Raw genomic sequence first — 21621 nt, 5'->3', positions numbered from 1 at the left:
AGAATCGAGCAAAGGGTTGAATTAATACAATAAATTGCTGATCTCCTTTATACATTGGTTTCAAAACAAGTTAAATATTTTGATATTTTTGATTGGGGTCGTTTGGAAGAAGATGGATGGAAGGAAGTAGAAGAAGGAAGGAAAGGAAAGAGGAAAGAGAACAAAGGTCGGTAGAACTCTGCAACTCTAATTCATTAGAGGTGAGAAAATGTGCAGTTTGGGTGAACTAACCCTTTAATCTCTTTTATCCCAATTGCAAGGAAGGTGCGTGATCATGTTCATTTATGCCAGAAGACTATCTGAGACTGAAGCGATGCGTTCGGAGTCGCCACATATTGATCAGTCGAGTCCCTCCTGACGTGTTCAGTGTTAAACTGCAGTATACTGAACAGTGACAGTCACTTGTTACGGCATGATGCTGAAGTCAAAGTAGGAAAAACACAAGTGTAAATAATAAAATATATGTGTAGAATGAAGTCATCACATAAAAGCACCATATCTGCCTCCACAAAGTGGTGGAGTGAGAGTGTAAAGCAGCAGAAACTGTAAAAGATTCAACAGAAGAATCACAACACACACTTTTTTAAACATTTTTATTAATTAACGCAACTTACAGTCAAGCCAAAGAGTGAACTATATTAAGTGATACGTATTCACATTATGTCCTAACAGGGTTTTACAGCATATCTTGTGTTCTGTAAGCATACTTGTTAACAAAAATAAGGAAATGTAAAATAGAAATCAAAGCTTACAACTTTACAACAACAAGAACAAGGAGCTTAGCAGTGGATGTGAACAAATTAAATCAGCAACATAAAGACCCTCACCAGAACAGGAATGACAGCAAATTCAGTTTTGGCATGTCGTGGTTTAAATAAGGGAGAAGAGAGAGAGGAGGAAATAAAAATAAAAACAACAACTCAAAAACTGAGCTCAAAATGACACAAATGACGGGAGGTTTGAATTCACGCGGCTGTGCAGGGCGGCCTTTGCCAAGAGACTTTGGTCACTTTGCTTCTCCATCATGGCTTACAATGAAAAAAAGCACAATGTATAAAATGAAAATGGCCAATGAGGGAAAAAAAGAAAAAAAACATCAAGAAAAATTGGAGTGTCCTGGAATTAGTTCTATGTATGAATGAATAGGGGAATATCTTTTATACCTTTCAAGAGTCTACAGATGATTGTCTGTTTTTCTTAAATGAGCAGGAAAAAAAAAAGGTTTTGCAGTCGACTACAACTCCAGGACAGCCCCTACATTCATAGGAGGTAGATAACATGGCAATGACACGACACGAACTCTTTAAACAAAAAAGAAGGAGGAAAAAAAAAAAAGTGTCTGAACGGGAATCGAGCTCTCTGTCAAGTCTGTGAAATTGTAGTGCATAATTTGTTCAACTTTTAAGGCCAAATAAGAACCTCACGTGTAGATCTAAGGCTATTTTAAGACAAAGGTGTACGGGGAGGAGGAGCAGGGGGGACACAGGTAAGCAGATACAGCCCTTTTCACGACAATACCTGAGTCAACAGCTGTGTGACACCGCGGAGCCTCGCGGGGCGTTCGGTGCACGTCAACTCTTCGTCAACTAAACCCGATATTTTTTGGCTACACAGACACAGAGAACATGCAAAACAAAACAAAAAAAACAGAGCATGGTTATATGATGTGGCTACAGCTGAGAAGGATTCTGATGACAACTGCGTAGAAATTGCATAAATGACACGTTATCATTTGGCCACGAGGTGTAACATACTCCTTCGTTACGAGAGAACTCCATCAGATTTAGCGGTTGTGGCCTGTGCACAGCTGGGTGTGACATTCAAACCTCCCGAAAAAAAAAGGGGGAAATTAAAGATTTTATTGGACAATATGAAGTACACTACAGAAAAAAAAGTCAATGCAGCATATATCAGGCTTATGAGGTACTTCATGAATATATATAGATATATCAACCTTTTTAGAAAAGCTCTTCAAAGTCATATTATTCCTTATAATTCCTATTGATAGCATAAAATACCTCGTCAGTTATTTCTTTTTACTTTCTGCCCGACCTCAGGCAGGCAAGTTTTTTTTTTGAGACTGCTTTGAAAGTGCAAAACACAAATACTGATCGTTCTATGCAGCATCTACACTCAAGGTTGCATGATCATTAAAAATGGAATTTCTTTTATATGTGGCGCAGCAGATTCCGTCAAAAATGTAGAGAAGGACTCACAAACCCAATGTTGGGGCAGGTGGAAAGAGAGAGAAGAGAGAGATCCGACAAAAGGCACACATAAAACGACTACAAAACGCGCTGGATGTTTTCCATTTAATCACGACAAACTAGTTAATCGCCACACAACATCAGATGTACCTCTCGCTGAAGTTTACAATGTTCGAATGCATCGTAAAAGTATGTTCAAATGTGTATATTCCCTTTGTAATTTGTTGCATGCAAGACTACAATCTTATATCCTTGACAGAAACGGCGTCGAGTCTGGCTAATCGTAGAAGTGGAAAATGAACTTTTATTGCAGTATTGGGAGAAATGTGGGCATTTGATCATGTGGAGTGGCTCTGTCCAGTACGAAACCTTAAAATTTCAACATTCTGGTAAAATGAAAAGAGAAAAGCTGGTTTCAAACACGGAGACAAAGTATCGTCCTGCTAAATAAAAGTCTAACACGTTTATCGAGCGCTGCCTGGAGGACAGACTGGCGTAAAGACAAATGACCAGCGATTCCACAGCCCACACACCAACGTTATTGCTGTACATACATCGTTCCAACAAATCTTCACCGCCACTACAATCATTCCTCCATATCACCAACGTTTTACTGGAGTATTAAAACATTGTCAAAGTGTATGATGGCACGTTTTCTGTCGATATACGATCCGCTCGTGATTACCGTCAGTTTCACTACATGAATGAGTCCTAGATTGTGCTGGGTTTGCTTTTCTCACCATCTTTTGAAAAATAAAATAAAAAATGAAAAATAAAATGGACTCATGTGAAACAATGAGACTCCCAATTACAAAAATTTGGTCCCCTAACATGTAACCAACTAAAGCAACCAACCAGTCAAACGTGATTTACTTGGTTTTCCATTTATTAAGGTTTAAAGGAAAGAACAGTGCTCTCACAAGATATTGGCTTGTATTGGTTTGGTCACAAGGAATTTTGATTTTGTTACCATTATTATAAATTAGGGCTAATATTAGCTAGCACCTGACACTGCTCTGAGGTAGTTTTTTTTCTTAGTTGGTAAATAAAAAGCCAAGTTATTCTGAAGACTAGAAACGCTTTGAAAATACAAAAATACCCACATGAGCCTTTTCATGATTGGATGCATGTAGATCAGCTGGATGGCATCGGTTTTGTTTGGTGAAGCTTGGTAACAGTTCTCCACAGTCCAGGTCAGGTGTACTACAGGCCCGGGCCCGGTCCCGGATGTCCACTGGAAGCAGCTACGTCTTTGTCTTGGCTCCGTTGAGCCAGAGATCGTTTTACATTCTGATATCGTGTTGGGTCCATTTTCGTCTGAGCACCTTGTGTGTCTGCAGCATTAGATTCAGTTTTGAGTGTGCATAAATAAATGACTACATTTTCTGACAACTGTCAAGAATTGACAACTGACGGATACAATGTGAGGATAAGACGGCATTTTTTTACCACGTTGATCATAAATGAGCTCCAAACATGTTTGCTGTCAAACAGGAAGGAGAGTCCACAGCCTGCGCAGCTCTGTGAGGCTAAACTTTGAGGAGAAGCTAACAATGGAATGCTAATATGGTCACAAGAGCAATGCTAACATGCTAATGTTAACAATGTAACCACTTCTGTTAGGTCAAAAGTATCAAAACTCATTGATACCGCATGTTTAAAATGATGCAACACCCGCATTCGATAGTATTCCAAGTACCTAAACTGTAAGTAAACGGATGAACTGTCAAATTTTTCGACCTGAAATATTTCAACATTATTACAAATGTATTGTATGTGGTCACTGACGTCTTCGGTACCAGCACTGTGTGCAGGTTGTTAATTACAAAGAAAAAGAAAAAGAATGCTATCTTGAGAGTTTTTTTTACACACGTATTGTGTATAAATGTTTAATTTGAAATGGTACGACAACCTAACATCGGTTGGTTAGAACTAAAACACAGTGCAGCTGAGGCTGATGGGAATGGTTAGCTTAGTTTTGCCGGTTTTTGGCCATAAAATCAAAGAACTGGATGAATATTACAATTCTGACCCAGTGACTGAACGAGATACACAATCATTGTCTGGGTGACTGTTCTTAAAACATGATGTGCTGATTCATCAGGTAACTGTTGAGTCATTTCACTGTATAAGTGAACAGTTTGACCTGCACAGCAATCCACCCAATAGTTGTTGAGATGGTGGAAATGTGGCTGCTGACGGACTTCCAGTGGACATTTGGGTTTTCTCAGGTCTGCCAGTACCTCATTTGAATTTATACTCACTACTAATCCAGACTTGTAGCTAAAAACACTAATACAGGATAACTTTGAAACAGAGAGACCTTGTGGGTGCACACCAGTGTCACGTGGCTACGAGTGATTGGGACGTGAGATAAAAGACTGACTGTCAAAGACAAAGTGATGCTTCAGGAAATCTATGAATAGGAACAGGAAAATGATGTAGCTGAAGCCGGAGTGAGTGCCATGTAAATCATAAACGGTACTTTTTCAAAATATGGAAAGACAGCTGCGTAGTAATACAATCACTGAGGAACACAAGCGGCACGCCGACAAACACCTTAGTTTCTTTGCTCTGAAGTGGCGCTGCGCTGAAACGGTTAGTGAGACGAACATGGGGAGAATTTTTTAAAGGATTTTACAGGACAACTCTGAAGAAGAGGACAGGAATATCAGGCCGAGGGCTTAAGCAGAAGCCAAAAATCTAACAGCAAACAAGATCACACACCAAAGCAACCAGCATATATTTACACACACACACTCACACAGCTTTTATGTCACAGCACTTCACACAAGCATGACGCCAGAACAGAAAAGATGACTACTCTTTGCACCAGTGTGAAACGTTTTGTCTCCTACAACTACAGTAGCCAACGTCGCCACTGCAGACTCGTTTATCTCGCGTTAATCGGTGAAAAGATCAATGATATCAGCGGTGAAATAGGCGACATCTAAATGAAGGAAATATTAAAGGAGGAAACATAATACTTTCTGCAATTATCAAAGCCTATAAATAGGAGAAATGAAACATCAAAAACAAAAAGAAAAGGCTGTACAAGAGAAGCAAACATGAGTATAAATGTACTGGATGGATCGCCTGTACAATATTACAAACCAAACAGGCTCTAAGTACATTCATTGTTATTATTTGGAGTTAGGAAAATAGGTTCTACTCTACAAGAGGTTTCTTTATATTAGCAATAGTTTCTCTACAAGAGACGGATGAGAGGCAGACAGGAGAGGCGTTACTATACAGACGGTAACGGTTTGGAAGGATTCAATTTATCTTGTTCCAAAACCATTCGAAAGCAAATAAGTAAAACAGGCGGAGAGGAATTTCATCTCAACCTCTTCAAACCCTCAATTTAAAACACATGCTTACAGAAGTAAAATAACCTGGTATCAAGAAAATAAAATGAACTCATCGATAAAATTAGCTTATGATATGCCGTTTAAATTTACAAACCACAACCTCAAGAAACAACTGACAAACTGAGGCGACGAATCTGCCAGAAAGCATCCCATAATGCCACGAGGGTTCATTCTGAATATCTCACTAAGCTCATTGGGCACCATCAAACTTGTAAAGCAGTGCCACATTCATCCAGGCTGGTGTTTCCATACACATTCTTGATTTAGCAGATTTATGTGAAACAGAAAAAAAGCCTCTTCCTGATCTTGATATGTTTCGTCTCTGGCTGTGTAGCGAGGCCTCAGAAACAATGTTTATTCTATTCACATTGCAGTCTGTGTCACGCTTCCTCCCTCGCGCAGCCCTTTGGCATCCAGGTGAGCTCCAGGACTGTCCGGCTCTTTTTCAACACCTGTCAGTTCGTTTTGCATAAAGCACCTTTCTCCCATATCACTGTACAAAGGCAACCCATCCACACGACTACAACTTTCACTCGTTCATTAACATTTAAAAGGCATTGGGATATATCTGAAAGACGACATGCTGGGTGTTGGTTGGCTTGGCAAAATCCCTCCCGATCAGCAGGTGTGGTGATCTGAATGGCAAGTGTGTCTTAGAGTCACCAAAACCAACTGCTCCTTTTTAAGTTTAAAAAAATAAAATAAAAAAGTAAAAGAGAGGCTGCCACCTGATAAATAGTCCAAATGCTGCAACAGCTACAGAACTCCAGTCTTGTTTAGTGCAAAAACAACATTGTCAAATGTTTTTAACCTCCAGCAAAAGCAATGCCATTATGATCTGCTATTTTAAGGTGCTGGTAAAGGTAATGTAAATAATGAAGAAGCAGTAACAACATGTACAAAGCCACCTCCTAAAAAGACACCGTGATGTTCTGAATGTAGGACTCCCGCTCACTTTCCCACTTTCTATTATTCCCTGAGGACATCTACGTGTCCAAACACAGAGTCGACAACAGGGCTCCACCCGACTGGTCTCCAGAGTAAGAGCTGAAGCTAATGATTATTTTCACGATGGGTAATTTGCTGGAGTATTGTCACAATTAATCTTTTAGTTCAGAAAATGTACGAAAAACAACCCAGGAAAAGGTTCAACACAACTCAGATCCCGAAGCGACGCCTCAAAAAGGTTTCTTTTGTCCAACCAACAGTCCAAAACCCAACAACTCTTCATTTACCATCATAAATGACAAAGAAAAGCAGAAAATCCTCATATTCAAGAAGCTGGAGCCAGCAAATGTTTGACAGACAAAAAAAAAAAAGACTATAACAATTTTCAACTATCAAAATAGTTGGCGATGGATTTTCTTTGTCAATCGATTAATCGTTGCAGCTTCATCTGATCCAGTCACCATTCGTTCTCGTGTGAAAGATGACAAAACGTGTCCTGCGGTGAGCAGCAACTGATCAAATGCCTTGCTGAATTACAAACTTATTGTCTTTGTATAGTTTGTAACTTTTAACAGTCTGACTAACAGCACCACTTGGGCACGTTTTACAATTTCTCCAGATCAAGGATATGCTATGTTAACACCTGAAGTGGGCTGAGGCGGGAAATCAGGGTTTCAATTGTACTTGTTTTTTGTTTTGTTTTTTTAAAGGTGTGTCATTTCACTGGTGCATAGAATAAAAGGAAAGAAAGAAGGGAGAAGCTGTGTGTGAATACAAAACACACTTCAAGAATTTGGTCGTACAGCTCAAAACCACTAAAAAGGGAAAAAACACATTCTCTCTTATCAGTTTGAGTAAAACTATGAAGAAAAAGAAAATCACAACAACATAAACTGAGAAAGCGCGTTCACAATCATGCACACCAAGCGTTTTAAAACCTCTGCTGTCAATGCAAGACTCAAACAACGCCAATTAGATAGATAGATAGATAGCAGGGGTAATTATACAGAAATGGCCTGCAGTGTGATGTTACCATAACACTTATACAGGTAACAAGAGGTAGAACACACGGCCATTTCCATACAATTACACCAGTGTCACGCAGTTATATGGCCGAGCCTCCTGCTTCGATTGAGGAACGCGCGTCTGTAGAGAGAAGCGCCACCGTTCTGCTATCAAAAGTGCATCCAAATTTACATGTTGTGAGACCAGCACCGATAAGAACAATATTGACATCATAACAGTAAATATCAAGTACGTGATTTTTTTTTTTTTTCAGAATGCCCCACAAACACAGTCAGTCGGATTTCTAGTTGCTTTACAGGAAATGAGTAAAAAGGGTGACAGAGAGGTCGTCGAAGGGAGAGCAAAGATCCTCGAGATGAAGCATCTTTTTTAAAACGTACAAGTAAAAAGCCTTGTTGACCAGTCCAGTGAGGAATTAAGGTGGTTTTTACAGTGAAAACTTCTAGCACCTAGAATCAAGATGTCCTTTTTGTGCTTCTATGTCTTTTTTTTCTGAATATTAATCATGTAAAAGTTTGTAATCTTGTTTGGCTATGAAAAGATTGTGTGTTTACAAAGGATACACCCAATTTTTCAGGCTATAAAATCTACAATGTTTTTACAAATGACCACATAAATACTTCATCCCCGTTAGAAAGGCATGAAGACGCTGATAAGCACTAAGAAACGCTACTAAATGCAACATGCTAAAAAATAAAAACAACAAAAGCCCTGATTATCTAGCTCTAGAAATTACCCAAATTTGTGTGAGATACCCCACCGCTAAATCTCTTGGTTAAAAATTATGCATAGTTAGAAAATGTATACTACTTGCCCTCCAATCAAGACTATGAGAACATTCGCCAGCTTAACTTAGTAGTAAAACTCAGGTGGGATGTCAGGAAATGTCTAGAATTATTAGTAAGACTGTAACAGTCTTAGAAGGCAAGAGAATATTTGCACTTAAAATCTGTATACAAATAGACAGTGTTAATTTAGACTACATGTGGGCCCGTCGTTTAAAAAAAATCTCTGTAATAATTTCAGCAGCTTCCACTGAAAGCTTATTCAAAATATACCTCATTACCAACATTACTATATAGTATAAAGACTCACAAAAAGTCATTTGCATAAAACCCAAGCTTTTGTGCGACGACTGCTCCCAATCCCAGGAGCAAACACTAGAATTTTTTTTGTTGTTGTTGTTAAGGGAATTTCGATCAGTTAAACTCTAAAATGTTGCAGCTCTCACTCCACTGTACCGAATGCCTGGATATATATCGAGACGCCACACAAATATCCCGCTCTGACAAAGACGCTGCAGAAAACACTCTCCTGCTGCTGCTATATACATGAAAACATAGAAGAAGAGTTAATGTGTATAAAGGAAGAAATAAAACCAGTATCACAAACGCCTAAATGTCTAAAACATGAGTCAGCTACATGCATATTCATTACAAAAAAAAAATGATTGAAATTAAATTAGACTATAAAAACCTAAGGGGGGGAAAAATGTCATCAAGTTCCCCCTCTATGCTGAGTTCTACATCATGTGTCTTTCATCAACACGGCTCAGAGTACATTAGAAAGGTGTCCTTGTTGGGAACCAGTCCCAATACACTGTTTCTCTGCATGGGATGACTGGTGCAACTCTTTCAGTTCAGACTAACACGAGAGGCAGAGTTGGAGAAAATGGGCTGTTCTTTGACCTCTGAACACTAAAAGATCTCAACTAGAATAAACTAAGTGTCTGTTTAAGGGTTGATGACAAATCTGATGCAAAGAATTCATTTACTAAGCTGTCACCAGATTTGGCATAAAATGGTCATCAGTGTCAATCAAGGACAAATACTGAAAACCCCAGCAGATGTGGGCCGAATAATCAATAGTTTCACACAGAAATGACGACAGAACGATGGTCTCAAATGGCACTTTGCAGCACATAGTGCCCAATGTGGAAAATCGCACCCAACCCTAATATATTAAGTACTTTTGTCCTGATTGAAGTACCCATTCTGCTCAGTGCACTTTGCTTTGATTGGCTGATAAATAATGTTTTTCAGAGGAGCAACTATTTAGGCATATAAACAGTGAACAGGCCTCCTCATCTTCTGGTGAATTTGACCCTTCTCCATTCAAGCACCAAGACCCTAACAAACAACAGAATCAGGAGAAGGGGGGCGAACAGCTTCCTCTAGTCTTAAATCATCCCCGATGTATCATGATACTGCCCACTAGTTTAAAAACGTTAGATTTCATCAATCAGTGTACAAACTTTTCCTTTCATACTTTGCAACATATTTCCCTACAACAAGTACAAACACATACTAATGCACAACATGTAAATAAAACCTCTTCCAGCTCCCCGACAAAGGGATTCTTTTGCATCTTACAGTCTAATAGCTGGCTTGGTTCCGATGGGTCTGGGGCTGAAGTACAATTGTAGACATATGATTGACTGGCAGGTCTGTTAGGTAGGGAGATCATGATGTGAAACCACTGTGATGCTATCTACAGCTGACAGTGAGACAGCGAGGGGTAGTGTGTTTCATCAGTGGGGTCTCACCCACCACAGCCTCAGGTTGTGTGCTCTCAGGCAAAGTACATGGTGCGCAGGGTGTCCTGGTGAATCTGAACAGCCTTGGCCAAGGCCTGTTGGTCACGCCCGTTGCTCTGGCCTGATGTATGACTGCCCTCGGCACTGAAACAGCAACATCACAATGTCATCGGGGGTCTTCTTCAACGATTTACAAGAATACGTGTTTATGGCTGTTCAAAAACATGACAGTTAAAGGCTCCAAGTCCTTACCTGTCGTGCTCTTTGTCCACCAAGTGATAGCGAGCCCGGAAAGCCACCAAATGGGCGTAGTAAGCTGGTGCTGGGATGGAAACTGACCGGGTGCAGCGCACATAAGTGTGGCATAGCTGGTAGGTGAGGACCTGCAATTCATCTGAAGAGAAGTGGTTGTCGTCCCAGAGCACATGGTAGTGAGACGGCCTGCTGGTGCCCTGCAGGGAGAGAAGATGATGAAGTTGTTTTTGTGTCTCACTGCCTGAGAATCACTGCCTTCACTCTCAACAGTCTTCTCTTATTGGCCAGTCTGACTGATTATCTTATTGTTTTTCAAACTGAAGTTATCAGAAAGTTGTTACAGTCAGGGTGTTTAAGTTTTTGTGTTGTGCTTTCACATCCTTGCCAGTGTGTGAAGGTCCACACCTGATCCTACCTGGCACTTAAGCCAGGTGATATAAAATGCTGCAGGTGCCAGTGGGCTGGGCAGCTGTGGTGTGTAGGATCCAGAGTGACGGCGCTACAGACTGCACATTTAATATTTTCTAGCTTTGGTTTTATTTTACCATGTTACTCCGCTCATCCCCTGGCCTTACAGGGACGTAACACAAGGTCAGAATTCAGTTCTTACCTGAATGCCAGCGTGACTGCAAAGGTAAAAGTCAAATTCTGATGGGTGAGTGATTTTGGTGTCCACCGTGGTGCCTGCAGGAATGTTGCCACTCTTCCCAACCTGTAAAGACCAACAAAAAATGCTGCACTCAGATAGGAGTAACCACAAAACAAACATTTTGTGGGAAGCAAAGACATTAGATATGGTGCATAGAAAACAACATAATGTAGGGCACAAAGCTGTGTTTTCTCTCTCCTTTGTTGACTTAAGTTTGTTTAAAATATTACAGACTTCCCTCCCATTTCCTTCTGATGACACAATACTGACCCTCTCGTTTCTGTCCATGCAGAACAGTCTGGTGTGGTGTCTCTTCTGCACTACCACAAAGGTGATACCAGGCTGGTAGTCCTTCTCTAGTTTGATGCAGGCCTCACGGATCGCCAGCAGCTCGTGCTGAAGGACCTGCATGTATTCAAGTCCAAGGATATCAAAAAGGTTAACGGGTCAAAAACTTGCTTCAACATTTTAAAACATGTAAAATTTTTGACACAAACTTAGGAATGAAGAATAAGTGTAGTAAATAATCACCAGCATCACCTGGTTGAACTGGCCCTCAGAGATGCCATCGCGGTAGTAGATTATTCTGGTGGGCTTGAAGCGGGTGGACTTGTAGAACTGGATCAGCAGCTCCCTGACCATGGTGGCCAGGTCCTGGATGATGTCCTGACGGTGCTGCTGCACTCGCACTGTGGCACAGTATCTGCTGGGATGGGCGTCCATACTTCCAACGACCTGGAAAGGAAATAATTCTTACCAAATTAATAGACGGACGTATGACATCACATCCTTCCAGTTCTGGCTTCTCTTTATTGGCCGTTTGTCCAAATTATAATTGATTTTAAAGTCTGTCTGAGTCTTATTCATGATACAGTACATAGCAGAGCCTGTTCAGAGCCTTATATCCTCAGGCGGGGCCGTCAGGTGAAGTCATCTCTTTAAAAGTCCTTGAGCCTTTCCATCCTTTTCACCGTTCTTAATCTTTTTATCTGAACCCAATTCCTCCCATGTGATGTCGACTTGGTAATCAACTTTTCATGGCTTGTATTCTTTTATTTGTGTTTAATTGCTTTTAATAAAGCCATGATTTATAATCACTGAATGATGTTCATAACTGAAGGCTGGATGAAAAAATCTAAGAGCTCTTTATGTGACTTGAACATGTCGTTCACCACATGAGACATGTAAACTCTCAGGAGCTGCAGAATGACATGGGTTTGTATTTATTGGCAAACTTGGAACGAGTCATTAGTCTGTAAGTTCATCACACTGTAGACGTATTCATTAAAGCCACATTAATGGGTTTGGGGCTACTTTAGAGACAGACGCACAGCTACTTTTGTATCATCAACTCTCAGTAACTTTGTCCGTGTGCAGCTTAGTACTCTGTGTCAGTGGAATCCAACAGGAGTTTCTGGGAGCTACTGAGACTTCGCTATAATAAATGTGTTGGCCATGAAATGATGATATCGAGTTGAAAGCCGCTTGAGAGCTGCAGAGATGGTTGATGATTCCCTGTGATTTTGGCACTTTCACCCAATTTAAGTATTTCTCAACGGGTGATTCTTTCTGTCGTGTGGTGTGATGTCACTTACAGCAGCGATGGAAGGCTTTTTTCCATCTCCAGCAGGCGGATGAGTCACATCTGCCCCAAGGAAGATCACCGGTTGCTGGAACACCAACGGCCTGGAGGGTAGACACCAGTAAAAATTCAGCACAAGAAAATGATACTTTCCCTTTCAACTTAACAGCTGATGTGTGTCTCATTTCAGAGGCAAACAGGTTGATTCATACCAGGATTTCATCCCCAGAATCTTCACTTACCTGCCCTGCGGGAGGAGGATGTTATTGACACCGCCCAGCTTGACGTTGATCTTCAGACAGAGGTTGGAGAGGGTCTGAGGTGTTGTCTTTTGAACATTCTTCACTTGCACACATTGCGTGGCCATGCCGAGTACCGTGTCTCCAACACGTTTCACCTCAGCTACATGACACAGCGGGACAACAAGGAAGTATTAATCAAACGTGACGAGGTAAAAAACTCAGGCACACTCATCAGTCACAGAAATCTGGCTCTGGACTTTCTTAACATAAATGTATTATTTATACAGATCTTTTGATGTGGTTGTTATCGCTGAGTATGACGGGATAACTGACGCTTAAATGAGAAAGTGAGCTGTGAGGCGAATGGAAGAGAAGCCTGGAAAGAACCAGAGAGAATGTAGTTCTGTTTGGCCCGTGTGGTTTCCTACTGCAGAAATAGCAGCAGTAAAACTAGCCCAGCGGGCTCTGAAGCAGCAGGCATGTTCAGATTCACCAGACCAAAATGCCAGAGCTTCAAATATAACTCTCTCTAATCACACAAATCCTCACTGATTTGGACATGTGCGGCTTCTGAGCAACGCCTTGCAACAGCAAAAACATTTGCTTTAACCAGAGTCTGTGATGTTTGTTAATTCACCACACTGTCCAACACTAATTGCATGCTGCCATGGCATTATCATTTAGTCAAACATTATTTATTTTTGGCATCAAGACAATGCACTGATTTCATGTGGACAAGGTCATTCTTCTTTAAGAACAGATACGTATGAATAAAGTTCCTCACTCGCTCCATCACACAGACTATACGAGTGGGTCCCTCACCGTAGACGGGCGTCTTCCCAGGTAGGATGACGACCACCAGCTGGAGGCCCTGGTAGGTGTACTTGAGGTGTCTGAACATGGGCTCCACGCTGTCCGCCCCCTGGGCGTACTTACAGAAGCAAGGCTGACCCTGGATGGGCATCCCTGCATCCCTGGAGATCTTCCTCAGCTGGTCTGTGAACGCTCTGAGACAGACGAGGAACTTGTTAATGACAGTTCTGTGAGTTTCAGTGGTTGAGGATACTCAAGAGTTACCTGAAGTATCATGACTCAAGTGTTTAAAAAACACTTTATTCATATTTACTCAAAAAAAGTAAATCAGGTTATATCCATCAATCCACTTTCATGCTACATATATATTCTTATTACTGAAAAACACAAATTCAACTACTTTTACCAGAACAAAACTGCATAAGAACATTAAGAACATTATGTTTAGTCTTGCACATGCTCTCCTTGGCACTAAACATATTAAGACAGAAACTGGCATTTTTCAGTAGACATATTCAAATGACTAAACCCAGCAAAGCCACTGCAGATGATGGCACAGCTGTACATACTCAACATGCAACCCTTCGCCCCTGTGGAGCTAAAGTACCTCGGTCCTCAGGGGGGCAATAAAGTGAAAGACTCTGGAAACTGGGCCGTCGTGACAGTTTTGAAAGACCCAACAGAGGCATAAATCAAATAAGACGGCTCTGGTGCCGTTTCTGTGGCTGCAACATTTGCAGCTCACGGTCCAGTGTATCAATGCTTTGTGTGTCTACCTGCCATCAAGGTTAACAATGACATGAAACACATCTGCAACATGCTAGAGCCCTTCACTTACTTGAGCAGGAGTTCAGTGCACTGCCTCTGTGGTGCGAAGCAGGCGATGGCCCACACTTTGATCTCAATGCCAGTGTGGAACTGCTTGTTCCTCATGTCCCATACTCCCTGGATTGGTGTGGCTATTGCTTTGTTCTGCAAAGAATAATGACAGCAGCATTATAAACACTAGTCACCTCTAGTTATTCCAATACAATTGAATACCAATAGCGTATTAATTCCAAGTCACCATGAACGCATTGACCCCAGGTGATCCACATACCCTGCCTCCATACAGAATGGAAGGTGCTTGGAGGACACGGCCGTTTACTTCGGTCATCTCATCTCTCACCATCACTCCAAATTCACGAACGTAAGGGTCAGTGTTGAAGTTGGCACTTCTCATCTTAAAAATGGGACAGAACAACGCAGCAGTTAGATCTGATGTCAACATCTCCGGCTGTCCCTTCGTCCAAGTGCTTGTTTTGCAAAACAGAGTTACGATTTCAGTCAAGATTTGGACATTTTCCTCAAACGTAGTAATGACATATAGTGTAAGGCAATTCTACAAATATTACACAACATGGTCCTCACAAACATTATTCATTTAAAGACTGAATGTATGTCACTGATCCTTACTTCAAATCAGAATGACAGGTTTTTCTACATGTTGAAACCCATAAATATTGTAAATCGTGTATGCACAACGAATGAAATCTACAGTCAGTCTGTATCAGTGAGAAGAATCAGCCACAGGACCAATGTCATGGAGTCACACTGACGGCTCGTCAGCCAGGGTCTGCCCTTTTCTTATCTCACCCCAACAGCCAACTAAAACCTATTTTTGCCATGCAGCCACTGAATCTTGTTACATTTTTAAACCACCAACATTTTCTGTTTCAGTTTCTTTCTTTAATTTTGAATCAAGACTTTTAACTGACTGTCTGTGATGGTGACATGACTGCAATCGAGACTACCAACAACTGGCTGGTAAGAAAATTTGTTGGCAGGAGTTGCTGACATGTTTGTGTTCTCAGTCCTCTGATGTGGGGAGTCAGTCACGTGTCGGGCCGGATTCAGCCAGTTATATTACAGGTTTTTGTTGTTTGAAGGTTTTTTTGGTGGCATTTCCACCCTTGACATTTTGTGGCAGTACGCTCAGGTTGATAATCTTGACTGGCATTTCGCAGTGAACACAATGTAAACACTTTTACTCTTTACCATCTGTTGTGGAAATAGTGTCAAGCATGTGGAAACCAAGGTTTATACATCTTGTTTAAGGTTTTAATGGTTCTCAGTCGCAGAGCTCACTTCTGCTAGCCTCACAATAACTTACCAATTTACTAATTTCGTCCTGACGGTCTGGTGCCGATCGGGCTGTGGCACGGATCATAGTGGAGGTCTGATTGTCCGTCAGCTTTTTGATGCAGCGCTGTCCTGCCACTATGTTACACACCTAAAGCGGACGCACATGAAACAAAAACAGATAGAGGAATCAGGATTCTGAATACTTTTCAAAATGCAATTAGGTTCAGGAGGTTGACGATGCTTACCTCTAGAGGTAGGTAGGTGTGCTTCTGCTCCTGTCCCACCTGCAGACACGGGAGGTGGGGGTATCTCAGGATGAGCTTGTACTTGTCTTTGAAGTACTGTGCTACTGTGCATTCAATAGTTTGGCCGTTCTCCTGCTGCAGGGGGAACCTGAAGGATGTCAAGGTTTCAAGCAATCAGCATTCAAGCATTTTATGTAACAACGTTCTGATTGTCGCTGGATTGCAGATGACGTATTTCAGCAACAGCACAATCAACAAAGAAACAAGATGAACAAAGATGAGATGGAAGAGTTTTCTTACGTTTGGTGGCTGGCTGGTCTTCTGGTCACATTGCACACTCTGTACTTCCTCTTCATCTGCCCACAGTGGGTGATCTCCACCTTCAATCCTTGGAGGAATCATGTTAGACGACAACAGTATTTAAGAACATATTCAAAAAATAAAGTAAATGCACATTTGTTTTGAAAGGCCGTGTGACAAAGGACATGGGTAATAACCATTTACATGACAGGGAGACAAACATACAAGTAGAAAACTCTGTAGACTTAAAAATACATGTTTCTTATCTGCTACAACTCTTAACTGAGTTAACTTGCACATCTACTACTAACTCAGCCTCCTGAACTTCAATTACCTTTGATTTCCTTTGTGAATTTCACTCGTTGAGAGTCTGTTAAGGGCTTCTGTTGTTCTTCAATGCTTTTGAAATCCAAGACCTCACACATGAACTCGATTACAGGCTGGGCTTTGTAGAATGCAGTGGCGGAAACTGCAAACAAAACAAGCAAGCAGAGGTGAGACTGATAGGAACACCTGTACTTTATAACAACTTGAGCACAATCCACATTAAAATTACCATCGATGTTGAGCATCATTTTCCAAAGAGAGGGCCTGACAGACTGGTGGAAGCCGAACCACACCTCTCTGCCACCACCGAGGGGGTTCGAACAGCCTTCTGAGGGAGTGAAGAAAGAGCGGCCCACTGGGGTGTACCTGTAACAGAGGACAGAGGGACCCGGTTCATATGTTTTAGAAACAGAAGTGATTTAACAGACTGGTTGCTCACAGCAACCTGTCAGCAAAGCAAAAAATGGTATCTGTGGATCTCTAGTATTTAACACAACAGATTACATGTCTGTGTACGTTTGAGGCCGATTCAACTTGATTGTCACGCTGTATTGAAACAAATCCAACGCTATCTCTGCCTGGAGTTGAGCCTAGAAATTACCGAGAGGGGAAAACAAGTTGTACAACACTTTTCTATCATGCTATGTTTCATTCCGTTTGGACTGATTCCAGTGTGAAATATGAATTAGGTTTCTGTTTATTAGCATACAAATGGAAAACCACTCACTGTGCAAGTTTTCACTTAGTTCAATGGACTCGCACTTTTCAGCAATACAATAATGTAATATACATTTAATTCTTAATTCGCACTAAAATTTGCAAAACCACCTCTGTGGTCATCTGACAGCAGTATGGATGAGGTTGATTTTAGAAGAAGCATAGCAGAAAACATGACATGTAAAATAATGAGTACATCTACCAAGCATACGTGAATTAATCTGAAATAATAAAAAACCCACCTCATAGAGGGCAAATGTCTCATGACCACATCCAAGGCTTGGACGGTCTCAAAGGGGACGCTGGGTAGCCGCCCTGCTAGCGCTTCGTGCAGAGCTTGCAGGCTGACGCAAGACACCCACTTGATGGAAACTTTGAAGCTACGGTCTTTGCCTTCACCAGGAATGGTTACCTCGAGCTCCACCTGTGTGGTAGATGGGCGAGAGAAGAAAAGATAAGAATCAGATTTTTGGATTTCAAAAGTAAGGGGTGTTTTATTATCGCAGCTTATCTTGAAAATAACAACCTTATCTCTGCCGATGGGCAAGGGCATGGCAGTGTAGAGATTCTTCCTCCCGTCATACACCGGCTTTCGATCACCAAAGATTTGTGTTTTAAAGTGCTGGACCATGTGCTCCACAATTTCACTAAGAACACAATGCAAGAAAAACAAATTACCACAATGTGCAGGATATTCAAACTACTGATCAACTGCGTGCCGGGCGCTGCCAGCTCAGCATACACATGGACGTACCGATTGACCCTCCTGGGGCATTTCTCAGGCTTGATGTCGATGTCATAATGGTAGACCTCCAGTTTGGGGATTTCCATCTCAAAGAAGTTGGCCTGGAGCTTGATTGTCCTGCCCATGGTGCCAAAGTCTGGCCGTGATGGTGGCTTGAATACATATTCTGGCACTGGGGATGATGGGGGTTCTGTAACCAGCAAAGTAGAAAAAGCACATAATTAGATTCAGAATACACAAGATCTTAAAAAGGTCCAATTAGCATTTTTAGATTAAATAAAATAAAAAGAATTGCTGAACAAACATTTTTGATGGTTGCATGTTTCAAGTCATCAGAAAAATAGTCTCTCTTTTACACAAAGAATCAGATGTAGAAAGTCTTTTTTGTCTTAGCAAACATTCTCTAAGATGTCTTATTTAAGACGTCTCTAACAGTTCTACACAACCTGCAACGTGAGTTAGATCTATTTAACACACTGCGCGTTGTGTTTTATTTATATGTTGTTGCATTCACAATGTTTCTTCTGACAAAATATCATCAGGAAAAAAAAACATGCACAATAATCATTTTTATCATAAACAAGGCGATCATTATCCCAGATTTGATTGAGGTTATTGCATCCCAGGGGTAATTATTTTAACCATTCAAAAACAAATCAGTCCACAGCTGCCTTGCCTTTTAGTTCCATGGCAGCTATGAGTGCCTCTTTTCTCATGACAGCTTATCATGAACCCTCCCTACATTTTGTTGGGTCAATACATGGCACATATAGAGCAGTCTGGATCTTTGTTTCTCATTTAATACAAATAAAAATGTTATCAAGGCTGTTATTTATCTGCACAAGTCTAGTTGAGTCTCATTTTACATTTGCTGAATAAATCTTTAACACGTGTTTACAAGTTTTTAGAACATGGAGCTAGTCATCATCTAACACTGCTGCTTAGTTCAAGCTTCAAGCTGGTGGACTCACTTAATTCTGAGTATTTCACAGATATTCCAGATGAATATCTTCTTTTGAGTTTTGAGCTGGAAAAACACAAACCACCAGCTTCTACCTTCCAAGATCCAAATCAGACGCACTCAGGCTTCTTCTTACACCCTGAAACATATTTTATAAGCTGCCATTCATTCTTTGTGTTATCCTGAAGAGTATGCACCAAGCTTTCATCTGTGGAAGGTAAACTGAACCAAGACACCCTATATATCTGCAACCTTTCGTGAGCCCATCAGGACACTCTCTCCATTCCCTTCAGTACCTTATCTTTGTGCTCCAGCTCTGTTCATTCAAACAGAATAACACCCATAAAGCCTCTAATATATGGTGGGTACTATTGAATAACCTCTAGCGTTTGTAAGTGCAGGCTGCCATTCAGAGGACAAAATGAGGTGCATTTGGAAGAAATTGACTATCACGAATGACTCTGTCTTCGTCTAGAGATTCACTCATGGTACCAAATCACCTGTGTCCTATTTCCTGGAAAATCTAATCATTCAGTCAGAAGGTTAAATTGTATTTCAGATGAGAACATACTGTGATGCTAGAAGGATGTGAAAAAGGCACAATGTTGCCATTAACACTGGACCAATGCTGGGGCCAAAAATAAAGGCCAAATATGGGAAAATCTTACCAGAGCTTGCTGACCCGGAGGAACGGGGTCCCTCAAGCATCTCAGAAGCTAAAGAGGACAAAGCTGACATGTTATACATGCTTGACAATACAACACACACAGTACTTATATTAACAGAGCAGTGTGAATGTACACAATGCTTGACATGTTAAACCTGCAGTGGACAATTATGCTTATATGTCAAATTCCTGCAGGATTAACATGAACTATTTCTTAATGTTGCAAGTAGCAATAAGAGGTAAAGTCATCTTTACTTGTACAGTTTTACTGCAAACACCCATTTTAATAGGACTTGCTCTCTTATCTCCTCCACAAGGCCACCGTCCACAATCAGAGACAACTTTTTTTTCATACTCTTATCAACATGCACACAGAAGGAGTCAAGCAAGCTGGCAATCTTAACTCTGCAGAAGCCGCCCAATTCTCCTGGAAACAACCTAATGCTACACGTCTGTTAGTGTTTTCCTGTAATAAAGATGCATCTGCAGCACACAAACAGGCCCAGAAAACAAGAAATACATTTAAAAAGAAATGCAATAAATTATAAGGTATTGTTTAATTAATTATAATTAATTATAAGGTATTGTTTGCAGCTTAGGCTAAAAAACAAACATGAAAAACAGAAGCTACAATATAAAATCATCACTGAGAGCCAACTGTTAACACTGAAACCGTACTATTGTCACAGCAAAACTTCATATACACACTTCTCTGTCAAACTTTAAGCATACAGTGACACATTATCCCCGTAACACTGACAGGGCGAATTAATGGCGTTAAGAAATGTCAGTCCTGGTGAAATAAACCTGTGCTAACTCTACTAAATGTGTGCTGGACGCTGCTAGCTAACCCCGGCTACGGTACGTGATGAGATTAGATAGCATGGTCGGCCGCTAAATATTGATCCAACTCTGTATTTGTTGTTGAACAGCGAGACACTGAAAACAACTATGTGCGTGTTTATGATTGAACAATATCCGAACAAAATCTCCGACATTCGATCCACTTTCGTGAGATTTTAATCGGGAAGCTAACTAACAACAAGTTCGGGAGCGAGTTACCGTTGCAGCTAACTTGGCTAACGGCAGCTTCTTGTTGTTGCACGCTAGCTAAGCTTGCCCCCACTACTAATGCCTCCACTTAAGACTGGGACGACATGTTCTGGATCAAAGGTTCTGTTGGGTTTTGTAAGAGCTAGTTAAATGAAACAGGGATCGAGTCGGTGTTTCGGCAGCGGCTCGACGCGAGGTAGCAGAAAAAGGCTGCAGCTGCTGTGTTATTTTCCTGCTAGCTGCATCACTTAGCTGATGCTAACGTTAGCCGCACCACTTACCTCCAGCAGAGGAGTACATTTTGTCGACTTTTTGAGCGTGTGTCGTGGACGTACAGATACTCCACTTTATGTTCGTCGAATTCCACCCAAACTCATGCGTGGTCGAAAAGTATTTATATCTACAAGAGCGACGGAGGAAGCCCAGTTGGGAAATAAAGATATTTAGTTAGCCAAGTGGTAAATATTTGGAGTGTCTCATCCTCGGCACGGCCCCATCCCCCCAACACACAAAACGGGAGACGAGAAAAAAGATAGCACCGAAAAGACGCGTGCGGGGCAAGAGGATGCCCTGCCACCTACTTCCGGCTTCGACTACTTCTCGTTTAACGGCCTCAATCTTTGCATTTATTCATTATAGTTGTGTGTTTTAACAGGTAAAACTTTAATGTGGTGGATTATATTTATTCTTTATTTTAAAAAAAAGTCTGATGTATGTTTCTATTGAAAGTCGGCTCTTCTGTAAAATAAAAATAAAAATACAAAAGGTATAATTTGTGCTTTTTACGTACAGTTTATATGAGCTAACTTGTCTGCCACATTCATGTTATTAACCTGCAAACTTACAGCGTTAC

At 41.1% G+C, this 21621-nt stretch overlaps 1 protein-coding gene across 2 annotated transcripts; it reads right to left on the bottom strand.

Moving 5' to 3' along the window:
* Positions 1-576: 576 nt before the first annotated feature.
* Positions 577-21299, bottom strand: ago2 (argonaute RISC catalytic component 2). 2 transcript variants are annotated; one of them, XM_037091458.1, is made up of 20 exons: positions 21050-21299; positions 19717-19764; positions 18097-18277; positions 17869-17989; positions 17585-17766; positions 16855-16991; positions 16633-16767; positions 16299-16386; positions 15999-16146; positions 15782-15901; positions 14696-14851; positions 14468-14601; positions 13639-13823; positions 12817-12976; positions 12588-12678; positions 11533-11727; positions 11263-11397; positions 10954-11055; positions 10341-10540; positions 577-10232 (listed from the first exon to the last, which is right to left on the bottom strand). In XM_037091458.1, exons 1-20 carry the CDS (start codon positions 21066-21068, stop codon positions 10124-10126), a joined length of 2646 nt encoding a protein of 881 aa, XP_036947353.1. In that variant the 5' UTR covers positions 21069-21299; the 3' UTR covers positions 577-10123. The 2 variants fall into 2 exon arrangements, with proteins under 2 accessions (XP_036947353.1, XP_036947363.1); XM_037091468.1 differs by having other exon boundaries at positions 14729-14851.
* Positions 21300-21621: the final 322 nt, after the last annotated feature.

Source organism: Acanthopagrus latus, chromosome 3 (assembly GCF_904848185.1).
Source record: "Acanthopagrus latus isolate v.2019 chromosome 3, fAcaLat1.1, whole genome shotgun sequence".
NCBI lineage: Eukaryota > Metazoa > Chordata > Actinopteri > Spariformes > Sparidae > Acanthopagrus > Acanthopagrus latus.
This window is presented reverse-complemented; position numbering and strand designations above follow the sequence as displayed.

Coding starts and splice junctions, on each gene's coding strand:
- ago2 (XM_037091458.1), bottom strand. Junction 14,852..15,781: donor AGGACGAAATTAGTAAATTG/GTAAGTTATTGT, acceptor CCCATTTTTAAG/ATGAGAAGTGCCAACTTCAA. Junction 11,056..11,262: donor GCATGGACAGAAACGAGAGG/GTCAGTATTGTG, acceptor TGGTCTTTACAG/GTTGGGAAGAGTGGCAACAT.